The 13,567-nt window shown below is 37.0% G+C and overlaps 3 protein-coding genes across 3 annotated transcripts; all 3 read left to right on the plus strand.

Annotated features, from left to right (window-relative positions):
- The first annotated feature begins 994 nt into the window (after positions 1-994).
- On the plus strand, positions 995-2,833 carry LOC145908928 (microfibril-associated glycoprotein 4-like). The gene is made up of 8 exons (XM_082996247.1): positions 995-1,129; positions 1,185-1,227; positions 1,423-1,497; positions 1,555-1,709; positions 1,919-2,015; positions 2,075-2,171; positions 2,242-2,306; positions 2,442-2,833. Exons 1-8 carry the CDS (start codon positions 995-997, stop codon positions 2,684-2,686), a joined length of 912 nt encoding a protein of 303 aa, XP_082852373.1. The 3' UTR covers positions 2,687-2,833.
- Positions 2,834-5,183: 2,350 nt separating this feature from the next.
- Positions 5,184-7,459, plus strand: LOC145908570 (microfibril-associated glycoprotein 4-like). Its single transcript, XM_082995871.1, has 12 exons — positions 5,184-5,266; positions 5,322-5,446; positions 5,506-5,542; positions 5,602-5,685; positions 5,836-5,919; positions 5,971-6,054; positions 6,119-6,160; positions 6,225-6,376; positions 6,487-6,583; positions 6,637-6,733; positions 6,804-6,868; positions 7,004-7,459. Exons 1-12 carry the CDS (start codon positions 5,242-5,244, stop codon positions 7,246-7,248), a joined length of 1,137 nt encoding a protein of 378 aa, XP_082851997.1. The 5' UTR covers positions 5,184-5,241; the 3' UTR covers positions 7,249-7,459.
- A 1,310-nt stretch (positions 7,460-8,769) lies between these two features.
- On the plus strand, positions 8,770-10,482 carry LOC145908929 (microfibril-associated glycoprotein 4-like). The gene is made up of 9 exons (XM_082996249.1): positions 8,770-8,913; positions 8,960-9,002; positions 9,061-9,135; positions 9,198-9,272; positions 9,328-9,482; positions 9,692-9,788; positions 9,844-9,940; positions 10,000-10,064; positions 10,235-10,482. The coding sequence occupies exons 1-9, from the start codon at positions 8,770-8,772 to the stop codon at positions 10,480-10,482; spliced, it is 999 nt and encodes a 332-aa protein (XP_082852375.1).
- The last annotated feature ends 3,085 nt before the right edge of the window (positions 10,483-13,567 follow it).

Consider the following 13,567-nt stretch of genomic DNA (forward strand, 5'->3'; position numbering starts at 1 on the left):
AAAGCTTAATTCTTGAGACCGCTAGAAAAACAAGTTTCAGAAGCAACGACGGCCGCCAATGCATATATTTTGATATAAATGTGCACGGCCGCAAAAAATAGCGTCCGCGGCCGCATGCGGCCGTACGGCCGCAGGTTGTGCACCGCTGCTGTAGATTAATTCGCACTATATCCACATGAATTTTACCGAAACAATTTATGTGAAAGTGTCTTGAAGGGTGGAAAAGTGGGTAAACGTTATGTATCTGTAGGAGGACTATTACATTATATAGCTACAAAACAATAGTTGTTATCATTGCGTCGCTTTTTAGAAAAATTAATATTTTTTTAAAGTTTTACGTTTTTTGACCACACCGAGATCCGAACCCAGGTTATCAAGGACAGGAATTAGCTTTCACATTAGCGGAATACGCCGCAGCTACGCTTGGTGGCCAAGCACAAGCGTAATTGTTGTTCGCTTGAGTGTGCTATGGAGCAAATGCAGGTCAACAGTTGTTTTTATGCGTTGTCAAAATTCGAATCCCATTAACCATACAGAAAGCTCCAGAGCTGTTTACTTATGGATCTTGAGTTGTTTTCCTAAAGTCTGGTGTTTCTTTTTCACCCACAGATAAACAGAGAAGTGTTTCCTTCCCACAAAGCTAACAAGGCGCAGCTTAAGTCAAACAAGTACATAATCAGTATCTTTGCATAAAGACAATAATCAATGTGCTTGACTAACACCTGCATTGTTAAATTTTTAACTCGTCATATGTTTTTCATCGCGCGGAAAGCTTTAAAACAACAGTTTTTGCCGATCATCGTCATGTGGAAGTTGTTTGTTTAGAGCATGTACAATACACGTTAATGTTTTTCTACTGATATGACCAGGTTTGTTTTCCTGCATACACCCACTGACAAGCTGTAGTAACTGCTTGCCCACTTTAGTAATTGCATTAATACCCACAAAAGTACAACAGTCGGTTATATCACAGAAAACCTTAAGGTTTGTTGCAATGAATGTTTACGAAAATGAGGAAAGAACAGAGAAAAGTAAACGGAACACAAACTCTAATCTGAGAAAATCTCATTTCGTTGTTGGATTTCTATTCTTGCTTGTGTGTGGTGGTCTGTTTGGCGCGTACTTCTTGGTAAGACATGATATTGTTGAATTATTGCATTTATTAGGTATGGTTTCTTGTTCAGGCGCTTCGGTCTAACACATCAGCTAACGTAGAAGCTGGTGCAGGTATTTGCAATTACTGTAGGCCTAATAGTATGCAGCTACAGCTACAGCTAATGTGCAGGTGACACCATCCAGGAAGAGGAAAGACAGAATAATTTAACTCTCGAGCTGCAAACTCGTTTGAATGCTACGGAAGGGATGAAACATGCAAGGAACAAGTGATAGATTTGTTGTTAACTTTTACATTCACACGAGCAGCGAGATACTCTCTTCTTGTGTCTGAGCAACAACTTAACTTGGCAGAGTTGCAACAACGTTTGAACAAAACAGAAAGTGAGTTGCTTCTTCTGCGCTAAAAAAAACAATGACTTTGTTGCTGCTGATTCGCAGGATTGGTATACGGCACAAGGTTCTGTCCTTCCAGCATCACACACCATAACAAGTCGAACACTGGCGGTATTTACACAATTTACCCAGGATGGCAATACGGGAAAACCGGGGTGCAAGTTTATTGCGACTTTATTACAAACGGTGGAGTTTGGTTGGTAAGAAGCGACATGAGGGATGTTGTATATGATTGTGGTTTGCACATACTTTTTATAATAAGTGATTCTATGAGTAACGCTTTGGAGAAGGCTTTTTTATTTGTGTAAGACCTAAACAGTGTGACGTTGGAAAGGACTTTACAGTATTGCGATAAATTTATTTCAAAAACACATATTCATTCTTAACAATGGTCTTCTGACCGAATTAGGTTTTCCAAAGACGCAAAGACGGTTCAGAAAATTTTACCAGAGGTTGGGAAGATTATGTGAAAGGATTCGGTAAACTCGATGGAGAATTTTGGATGGGTAAGTTAGCCTACACTGCAGTGCCATTCCTATGGATTTTATGGATTTTTTTTGTCAAGGCCTCGAATTTCTGCACAAAATAACATCAACTGGTCGATTTGACCTAAGGATTGATATGGAAGACTTTGACGGTGTCAAGCGTTACGCCTTGTACAGGTAAAATATATGTAGGGCACAGTAGTTAGGCTTGATTTCCAATAACAAACATGCATACGTTTATATTTAGCGATTTTTATGTTGGACGTGGTTCGAACTATTCTATGTTTTACAGTGGATATTCAGGAAATGCTGGTAAACCTTCACGTTTATAATTTATTAAGTTACTTCGTCTAGTGGCTTTAATTTCAAAACATTTACCGCACCATTAAACAACAACGTCAAACTTTTTGGTGTGCATTGTCTGTTCGAGTAAGTCTTGATTTTTAGGCAATGGACTTATGCCTTCTGGAACTCGGTTTTCGACCCACGACAGAGATCAAGACTCACTTCCAGAAAACTGTTCGGAGAGATACAAAGGTGGTTGGTGGTTTGCAGACTGTCACGCAGGGAACCCAAATGGTTTTTATTACGGAGGTCCGCACACTTCTTATGCCGATGGAGTTAGTTGGCTGCCTTTCCGTGGATATCATTACTCACTTAAAAGTATTGACCTAAAGTTGCGCCGTAAATAAAAACAAAATTGATTATTTTGTGATATTCATTGATTTAAAATTGAATATTTGTTTGACTAAAATTGTAACATTAACGACACCATCACTCGTGCGAGTGTTACCTGTTATGACTAAGTCCAACTCCATAAAAATCCTCCAAGTGGGCAATAATCAACACTATTATAACATACTAATGATAACATAAGTTGGAGATAATAAACATGTTACTGTTATCCGCATTTTAGTTCAATTTATTGTTGTCAGAATCATAGGTAATGTCGTTGGAGGTGTTATTATGTTGTAATATATGCTTTTTAATGTTTACGCATTGACTTTTTTGTTTTGTATTGCTGTAATTGAAGACAAACTGATAACTTTATGTGCATTCATTTCTTTCAATAATAAACATAATTTGCTGTAATTTGTTTTATTTTTTTCGATTTAAAAAAAACTTCATCAAAATACATTTATGTTCTGAGGAAACTTCCACCAACAAGCCAGGATGCACCTTACAACAAAACAACCTTTGCGTCAGACGTTCTGTAGCTAAGGGAATAACCCGAGATCGAGATTCGTACGTGATCTAGATTCTTGTTATTTTAAATATATTGCAGTAATCATTAGACAAACGAATCAACAAAACAACGAACAAGCAAACTTTATTATGGACTTACACACTCGCCTGAAAGTAACACAAGGTAGAAAACATACAACGATGCGAGCCGAACAATAATGTAATAAAGTTTGTGTAATTAGTATTTTGAATGTATCCCGACCACCAATACTTTTGCACGAGGAAAGCAATATATTTTGTGAAATCACTTCTCCATTATACCAACCATGAAACTTGATTTGCCTCTTAACATTTGGTTTCCTGAATCAATTGTATCACTGTTGGACTTTTCCATACAATTTCAACATACAACAGTAGCATACATATAAAGGATATATGCCATTTATAAACGTTTCAAATAAACTAAGCATAAACGGATGTCTGATTGCAATATTCGTCGCATTCAGAACCAGATTGTATTGACAACAAAATATTACAAAAATATTAAGGGTGCGAAAAAGTTTTGATGGACTGTTACAAATTATACAATAAATGTATCAGCAGCCGTACAACGGAGGTTACTAAAACACGCATCTGGCAATCGCCTACTGACCAAGCTGCGTCTCGAAAATCACGACCTTTCCACGCACTGTTTACATGTCTCATCCCACATGCCGAGATTGGGATCATACAACAGCACATATACAGAAAGGTTAATAAGTCACTGTTATTCAAATGTGGAAATAATCCTGCAAAGAAAACATGACCCTGCTCCAAACCAAAAGTATGAAACATAAAATAGCAATTAAATAATTTGAAAACAAAGATGGCAATGCTTTGACCACAGTTCTGCATTAGCTCCATAATAGCACCTAGCGGACAATAAAAAAAATAAATTTAACCTCTTGGAGGTGTTGTGGCGCTTTCGGACTAAACAATACCACGAGAAACCCGATAATTGGCAGCATCGGTTAGCGCCCGACCCGTATACTTAGCAGAACACCTGATCGGGATTCGTGGCCAGGATATCGTTAGTTCAACCTGTTTGGGTTTGAAACCCAGTGTGACAACATTAATAAAAATATAAGCAAATTCCATTACGTGATGTAGCACCATAAACCACATGCCTCTCACCTCACATCCATAGGTTTATTTATTTTTACTGGAAACAGTGAGCGCATGGGCATATGACCCTATACATGTATCCTGAGGGGGCTGTCTAGATTTCTTGAAAAAAAAGGTTTTGTATCACTGTAAGGATAAATCAATTAATATGTCTGTAAATCGGGACTAAGGCGGCAAAAGTTAAACGGCCACCATTACAGCGCATTTGCGCAGTAACAAATGTAGGCGTGCCCTCTGTATAAGTGGTTATTTCGGGTTATGTGCATCATCCCTCAACACACAAACCTTATTTGTACGCAGGTTAGTGTAATGGACAGCACGGGAGTGCAGTGTATAAACTCCTACGTCTTACCAGCTTTGACGAATATGGTTACCAAGAACACTATTTTTGCCAGAAGAGCTCGTGAATTTATTGAACATTATGTCTGGCAGCTTTAGCAACAAAATGTTTTGACGATATCCCATATATTGGGTGACATCCACAAGATTATAATTACCATTGTTCCCTATACTCAATACATTACCTTGTGTTCCTGTTGTAATATACCAGGATTTGACAACTTTGAGAACGCCAAGTTTTCCTTAACAAACATTAAATAACATGAAGTTGCATATGTGATCAATCCGATTCGGTGGAGCAGGATTTTGGAATTGCATTGTTGTGAAAAATGTTGCAACTTCATTTGTTCCCACACGCAACCACCTCCAACTCGTTATAATGTAATGCACGTCACTAGCCATATTAGCGTGGTATCTCCTTACATGGCTGGGTGTTTTCTGATATCTGCTCCTACTTAAAGAGCAGTAAATGCTTTCCACAAGTCAGTGTCGTATGTAATACATAGAACTTAAGGCTAGCTGGCAGTTAGTGATTGATCAATCTACAAAATTTGCTGCAATGAATGCCTACGAAATGGAGTGCAGTAAGTATTTTGTTTCAAGAGGTAAATATTGTGACTTTTAGGTCGATGTTTTCAGATGGGCAACAAGCAAAAGTGGATGAGAAGAAACCAACCTCAGGATGGAATTTGAAAACCTTTGGTTTCGTGGTTGGATTTTTGTTCCTTCTTGTGTTTGGTGCATTGCTAGGAGTCTATGTCTTGGTACGCAAGTTTTGTGTTATCATTTTATTGCATGTATTACAGCAGACTTTTTTGTTCAGGCTTTTTCCAATCAGTCAAAAAGAGTGGACATTGAAGGTAGGTGTTCCTTGTCACTAATCTCAGCGCCAAAAATTTGATGCATTCTTTAATTACAGCCGATAGCGGTACAACAATTAAAGAAACGAAAAAACAGGTTGATTTAATATTGGACTTGCAAACACATTTAAACGCCACAGAAGGTATGAAATTTGCAATCAACTAAACAATTTACCAAAGGTTTTTCTAGTTGTATGTTAAAAAAAATGTATCTTTCATTTCGTACAGTATAGTTATTCAACCTAATAACCCTGCTCCAGGCCACAATAACATGTTACTTAATTATATTGTAGTGATTATCAAACAAGCGAATGAACAAAACAAGAAACAAGCTAATTCTATTGTGGACTTACAAACTCGTCTGAATGTTACAGAAGGTATAGTAAACATGAGATGTTTTGTGCTACTGCTATTTAATTATATTGTAGTAATCATCAAACAAGCGAATGAACAAAACAAGAAACAAGCCAATTTTATTGTGGACTTACAAAGTCGTCTAAATGTTACAGAAGGTAAAAAACATGCCACGACGCGGTTCGAAAAATAACAAGTTAAATTGTGTGTTTAATTGTACAGATGGACATTCACTTCTGCGTCAACGAATAAACGAATCAGAAAGTGAGCGTGTAGTTATGGCTAAAACCAAATCATAACATGTCTTAATACCTTTTGGTTTTTGCAGAATTTCTATACGGCCCCAAGTCATGCAATAATGTTACACCACGCAACAACTCTCAAACTGGTGGTATTTACACCATTTATCCAGTATGGGAATTGGGAACAAATGGAGTCAAAGTCTATTGCGACTTTATCACAGACGGTGGAGTTTGGTTGGTAAGAAGTTTAAATGAGGCCTTATTTGTGTGTGCACAAGTGGAAAAAGCTTGATTCGCGCGACAACCGAAATAGATTTTACTCTAATACTGAACATAACTAACTTCTAGGTTTCCCAAAGACGCAGAGACGGATCAGAAAACTTTACCAGAGGTTGGGAAGATTATGTGAAGGGATTTGGTAAACTTGATGGAGAATTTTGGTTGGGTGAGTTGCACTGCAGTGACTTTTGTGCGTAGTTTATGGATTTTTTTGTCAAGGCCTCGAATTTCTGCACAAAATAACATCAACTGGTCGGTTTGACCTAAGGATTGACATGGAAGACTTTGACGGTGCCAAGCGTTACGCCTTGTATAGGTAAAATATATGTAGGGCACAGTAGTTATGCTTGATTTCCAAAAACAAACATGTATACGTTTATATTTAGTGATTTTTATGTTGGACGTGGTTCGAACTATGCTATGTTTTATAACGGATATTCAGGAAATGCTGGTAAGCCTTCACGTTAATAGTTTATTAAGTGACTTCGTCTAGTGGCTTTAATTTTAAAACAGTTACCGCACCATTAAACAACAGCGCCAGATTTGTTGGTGGGCATTGTCTGTTCGAGCAAGTCTTGATTTTTAGGCAATGGACTTAAATCGTCGGGAACTCGGTTTTCGACCTACGACAGAGATCAAGACTCACATCCAGAAAACTGTGCGGGGTTGTTCAAAGGTGGTTGGTGGTTTGCAAATTGCCATGGTGGGAACCCAAACGGTTTTTATTACGGAGGTCCGCATACTTCTTATGCCGATGGAGTTAGTTGGCTGCCTTTCCGTGGTGATTATTACTCACTTAAAAGTATTGACCTGAAGTTGCGCCGTAAATAAAAACAAAATTGATTATTTTGTGATATCATTGTTTCAAAAATTAATATTTCTTCAACTAAAATTGTAACATTAATGACACCATCACTCGTGCGAGTGTTACCTGTTATGACTAAGTCCAACTCCATAAAAATCCTCCAAATGGGCTATAACCAACACTATTATAACATACTAGTGGTAACATAAGTTCGAGATAATAAACATGTTACTGTTATCCGCATTTTAGTTCAGTTTATTGTTGTCAGAATCATAGGTAATGTTGTTGGAGGTGTTATTATGTTGTAACACATGCGTTTCGATGTTTACGCATTGACTTTTTTGTGTTGTAATGCAGTGATTGAAGATAAACTCACTACTTTGTGTGTATTCATTACTTCCAATAAAAAAACATCTTTTTCTGTAATTTTGTTTGATTTTTGAAACACGTCATAAGTGGAGAAAACAATCTAATGCGCGCGAGTAACCGCAGAGACAACATTACGATTTCCATGTAATAGCTTGACATAACAAACCATGCAAATCGTTTATTGGAACAATGAATTTTTTTTCGCTGATTGTATTGATGTATCTACTTGACTTTACCTTCATTTAAATTTGTTAAACTTTTAGCTAATGCTGTAGATTAATTCGCACTATATCCACATGAATTTTACCGAAACAATTTATGTGAAAGTGTCTTGAAGGGTGGAAAAGTGGGTAAACGTTATGTATCTGTAGGAGGACTATTACATTATATAGCTACAAAACAATAGTTGTTATCATTGCGTCGCTTTTTAGAAAAATTAATATTTTTTTAAAGTTTTACGTTTTTTGACCACACCGAGATCCGAACCCAGGTTATCAAGGACAGGAATTAGCTTTCACATTAGCGGAATACGCCGCAGCTACGCTTGGTGGCCAAGCACAAGCGTAATTGTTGTTCGCTTGAGTGTGCTATGAAGCAAATGCAGGTCAACAGTTGTTTTCATGCGTTGTCAAAATTCGAATCCTATTAACCACACAGAAAGCTCCAGAGCAGTTTACTTATGGATCTAGAATTGTTTTCATTAAGTCTGGTGTTTCTTTTTCACCCACAGATAAACAGAGAAGTGTTTCCTTCCCACAAAGCTAACAAGGCGCAGCTCAAGTCATACAAGTACATAATCAGTATCTTTGCATAAAGACAATAATCAATGTGCTTGACTAACACCTGCATTGTTAAATTTTTAACTCACCATATGTTTTTCATCGCGTGGAAAGCTTTAAAACAACAGTTTTTGCCGATCATCGTCATGTGGAAGTTGTTTGTTCAGGGCATGTACAATACACGTTAATGTTTTTCTACTGATATGACCAGGTTTGTTTTCCTGCATACACCCACTGACAAGCTGTAGTAACTGCTTGCCCACTTTAGTAATTGCATTAATACCCACAATAAGTACAACAGTTGGTTATATCACAGAAAACCTTAAGGTTTGTTGCAATGCATGTTTACGAACTTGACGGTAAGTATTTTGGTTTAAATGAGAATGCCCATTAAAAAACATGAACTTTCTTCCAAAAGCTGTGAATGAGGGAAGAACAGGGAAAAGTGAGCGGAACACAAACTTCAATCTGGGAAAATTTCATTTCGTTGTTGGATTTCTATTCTTGCTTGTGTGTGGTGGTCTGTTTGGCGCGTACTTCTTGGTAAGACATGATATTGTTGAATTATTGCATATGGTTACTTGTTCAGGCGCTTCGGTCTAACACATCAGCTGACGTGGAAGCTGGTGCAGGTATTTGCAATTACTGTAGGCCTAATAGTATGCAGCTACAGCTACAGCTAATGTGCAGGTGACACAATCCAGGAAGAGGAAAGACAGAATAATTTAACTCTCGAGCTGCAAACTCGTTTGAATGCTACAGAAGGTATGAAACATGCAAGGAACAAGTGATAGATTTGTTGTTAACTTTTACATTCACACGAGCAGCGAGATACTCTCTTCTTGTGTCTGAGCAACAACTTAACTTGGCAGAGTTGCAACAACGTTTGAACAAAACAGAAAGTGAGTTGCTTCTTCTGCGCTAAAAAACAATGACTTTGTTGCTGCTGATTCGCAGGATTGGTATACGGCCCAAGGTTCTGTCCTTCCAGCATCACACAACATAACAAGTCGCACACTGGCGATATTTACACAATTTACCCAGGATGGCAATACGGGAAAACCGGGGTGCAAGTTTATTGCGACTTTATTACAAACGGTGGAGTTTGGTTGGTAAGAAGCGACATGAGGGATGTTGTATATGATTGTGGTTTGCACATACTTTTTATAATAAGCAATTCTATGAGTAACGCTTTGGAGAAGGCTTTTTTATTTGTGTAAGACCTAAACAATGTGACGTTGGAAAGGACTTTACAGTATTGCGATAAATTTATTTCAAAAACACATATTCAATCTTAACAATGGTCTTCTGACCAAATTAGGTTTTCCAAAGACGCAAAGACGGTTCAGAAAATTTTACCAGAGGTTGGGAAGATTATGTGAAGGGGTTCGGTAAACTTGATGGAGAATTTTGGATGGGTGAGTTGCATTGTGTTGAGTTTTGTTCTTTTGGGTATCGTATGTTAAACTTTAGGTTTGGAAAAGCTTTATAAAATGACAGCCATTGATCGGTTTGACCTAAGGATTGATATGGAAGACTTTGACGGAGACAAACGTTACGCCTTGTACAGGTAAAGTGTCTTAAAACATAATAATAATTATTTTATATTAAAGTTATTACTTATTTTAGTGACTTTTATATTGGACGGGGGCCGGCATACGAAATATATTACAGCGGATATTCAGGAACAGCTGGTGAACCATTTTAAATTAAAAACTGTTTAAATGTTTACATTTGCACCAAAAGTAGAAAATTTGAGAGAAATTGCATCAGTCTTTGATAATATTAGTGACATCGAATTTTCAAGACGTTTTTCCATCGAACCATTTGATTTTTATAAATGATCAACGACAATGATTTTCAGGAAATGGACTTGGATCCGCTGGGACGCGATTTTCGACATACGATAGAGATCAAGATACAAAAGGAATTGAAAATTGTGCGGAGAGGTACAAAGGTGGTTGGTGGTTTTCAAATTGTCATTCAGGAAACCCAAATGGTTTTTATTACGGAGGTCCGCATACTTCTTATGCCGATGGAGTTTGCTGGGAGCCTTTCCGTGGATATCATTACTCACTTAAAAGTATTGACCTGAAGTTGCGCCGTAAATAAAAACAAAACTGATTATTTTATGATATTCATTGATTTAAATTTGAATGTTTGTTTGACTAAAAATGCAACATTAATGGCACCATCACTCGTACGAGTGTTACCTGTTATGACTTTTCAGTCCAACTCCATATAATCCTCCAAATGGAAAATAACCATCACTATTATAACATACAAGTGATAACATAAGTTCGAGACGTTTATAGTAAACATGTTACCGTTATCCGCGTTTAAGGTCAGTTTATTGTTGTCAGAATTACAAATAATTTCCTTGTTCTTATATTGTAATATATGCTTTTTAATGTTTACGCGCTTGCTGTTTGTGTTATAATGCATTGATTGAAGATAAACTCACCACTTTGTATTCATTCATTGTTCTAATAATAATCATAATTTGCTGTAATTTTGTTTTATTTTTCTCGATTTAAAATAACTTCATCAAATACATTTATGTTTTGAGGAAACTTTCATCAACAAGTCAGGATGCACCTTTCAACAAAACAACATTTGCGTCAGACGTTCTGTAGCTAAGGGAATAACCCGAGATCGAGATTTGTACGTGATCTAGATTCTTGCTTCTATTTTAAATAGATTGCTGTAATCATTAGACAAGCGAATCGACAAAACAACGAACAAGCAAACTTTATTATGGACTTACAAACTCGTCTGAAAGTAACAGAAGGTAGAAAACATACAACGATGCGAGCCGAACAATAATGTGATAAAGTTGTGTAATTAGTATTTTAAATGGATCCTCACCACCAATACGTTTTGCACGAGGAAAGCAATATATTTTGTTAAATCACTTCTCCGTGATACCAACCATGAAACTTGATTTGCCTCTTAACATTTAGCTTGCTGAATCAACTGTATCACTGTTGGACTTTTCCTTACAATTTCACCATTTAACAGTAGCATACATTTTGAGAATGTAGGCTATATGCCACTTGTAAACGTTTCAAACAAACTGAGCATGAACGGATGTCTGATTGCAATATTCGTGGCACGGAGCCTAACCTAACAAGTTAATATCATGTTATAATCTCAGAACTAGATTGTGTTGACAACAAAATTTAACACAAATATAATGGGTGCGAAAAAGTACTCTTGATTTTGATGACTGTTACAAATTTTGCCATGAATGCATAGGCAAACGTACAACAGAAGTTACCAAAACACGCACCAAGCAATCGCCTACAGACTAACCTGCGTCTCGAAAATCACGACCTTTCCATGTATTTGTTTACATGTCTCATCCTACATGTCGAGTTGGGGGTCATACAACAGCACATATACAGAAAGGTTAATAAGTCACTGTCATTCAAATGAGGAAAGAATCCTGCAAAAGAAGCATGACCCAGCTCAAAACAAAAAGTACGAAAAATAAACTAGCAATTAAGCCATTTGAAAACATTAATGGCAATCATTTGACCACAGTTCTTTATAGCCTCTAGCGGACAATAATATTAATTAAAAGTTAACCACTTGGAGGTATGGCGCTTTCGGACAACACAATACCACGAGAAACCCGACCATTGGCAGCATCGGTTAACACCCGACCCATATACCTAGAACAACACCTGAACGAGATTGGTGGCCAGGATATCCTGTTTAGGGTTAAAACCCAGTGTGACAACATAAAGAAAAACATAAACAAATACGTGATGTAGCATCATAAACCACATGCCTCTCACCTCACATACATAGGTTTATTTATTTTTACTGAAAACAGTGAGCGCACGGGCATTTGATCCTACAGGTACGGGGCATTTTTTTGAGGTATTGCCTAGATTTATTTCAAAAGCACTAAAACTGTGCAATAAGGACAAATCAAGCTGTACGTTAGTAAAAAAGGACTAAGGCGGCAAAAGGTGAATGGTATCTATAACAGTATAGGTGGTTATATCGGGTTGTGTGCATCATCCCACAACCCACAAACCTTATTCCAACGCAGGTTAATGCAATGGACAGCGCGGGAGTGCAGTGTATAAACTCCTACGTCTTACGAGCTTTGACGAATATGGTTATCGTGGTGTCTGCATTTACGCACCTCATTCTGATAAAGGTCGATTGCATAACGACACAAACATCGACCAAGGAAACTATTTTTTTGCCAGAAGAGCTTGTTAATTTATTGAACATTATGCCTTTCCGTGGATATCATTACTCACTTAAAAGTATTGACCTAAAGTTGCGCCGTAAATAAAAACAAAACTGATTATTATATGATATTCATTGATTTGAATTTGAATATTTGTTTGACTAAAAATGTAACATTAATGACACCATCACTCGTGCGAGTGTTACCTGTTAAGACTTTTCAGTCCAACTCCATATAATCCTCCAAATGGAAAATAACCATCACTATTATAACATACAAGTGATAACATAAGTTCGAGACGTTTATAGTAAACATGTTACCGTTATCCGCGTTTAAGGTCAGTTTATTGTTGTCAGAATTACAAATAATTTCCTTGTTCTTATATTGTAATATATGCTTTTTAATGTTTACGCGCTTGCTGTTTGTGTTATAATGCATTGATTGAAGATAAACTCACCACTTTGTACTCATTCATTGTTCTAATAATAAACATCAATTGCTGTAATTTTGTTTTGTTTTTCTCGATTTAAAATAACTTCATCAAATACATTTATGTTCTGAGGAAACTTCCACCAACAAGCCAGGATGCACCTTTCAACAAAACAACCTTTGCTTCAGACGTTCTGTAGCTACGGGAGTAACCCGAGATCGAAATTCGTGCGTGATCTAGGTTCTTGTTATTTTAAATATATTGCAGTAATCATTAGACAAGCGAATCGACAAAACAACGAACAAGCAAACTTTATTATGGACTTACAAACTCGTCTAAAAGTAACAGAAGGTAGAAAACATATAACGATGCGGGCCGAACAATAATGTGGTCAAGTTGTGTAAATAGTATTTTAAATATATCCCTACCACCAATACTTTAGCACGAGGAAAGCAATATGTTTTGTTAAATCACTTCTCCATGATACCAACCATGAAACATGATTCGCCTCTTAACATTTAGCTTGCTGAATCAATTGTATCACTTTTGGACTTTTC

The sequence above is a fragment of the Ascidia mentula genome, chromosome 7 (assembly GCF_947561715.1).
Source record: "Ascidia mentula chromosome 7, kaAscMent1.1, whole genome shotgun sequence".
NCBI lineage: Eukaryota > Metazoa > Chordata > Ascidiacea > Phlebobranchia > Ascidiidae > Ascidia > Ascidia mentula.

Coding starts and splice junctions, on each gene's coding strand:
- LOC145908929 (XM_082996249.1), top strand. CDS start 8,770: ATGAACTTTCTTCCAAAAGCTGTGAATGAGGGAAGAACAGGGAAAAGT. Junction 9,003..9,060: donor TGACGTGGAAGCTGGTGCAG/GTATTTGCAATT, acceptor GCTAATGTGCAG/GTGACACAATCCAGGAAGAG. Junction 9,789..9,843: donor TGATGGAGAATTTTGGATGG/GTGAGTTGCATT, acceptor GTTAAACTTTAG/GTTTGGAAAAGCTTTATAAA.
- LOC145908928 (XM_082996247.1), top strand. CDS start 995: ATGAATGTTTACGAAAATGAGGAAAGAACAGAGAAAAGTAAACGGAAC. Junction 1,228..1,422: donor TAACGTAGAAGCTGGTGCAG/GTATTTGCAATT, acceptor TCACACGAGCAG/CGAGATACTCTCTTCTTGTG. Junction 2,172..2,241: donor AAGCGTTACGCCTTGTACAG/GTAAAATATATG, acceptor GTTTATATTTAG/CGATTTTTATGTTGGACGTG.
- LOC145908570 (XM_082995871.1), top strand. CDS start 5,242: ATGAATGCCTACGAAATGGAGTGCA. Junction 6,055..6,118: donor TCGTCTAAATGTTACAGAAG/GTAAAAAACATG, acceptor TTAATTGTACAG/ATGGACATTCACTTCTGCGT. Junction 6,734..6,803: donor AAGCGTTACGCCTTGTATAG/GTAAAATATATG, acceptor GTTTATATTTAG/TGATTTTTATGTTGGACGTG.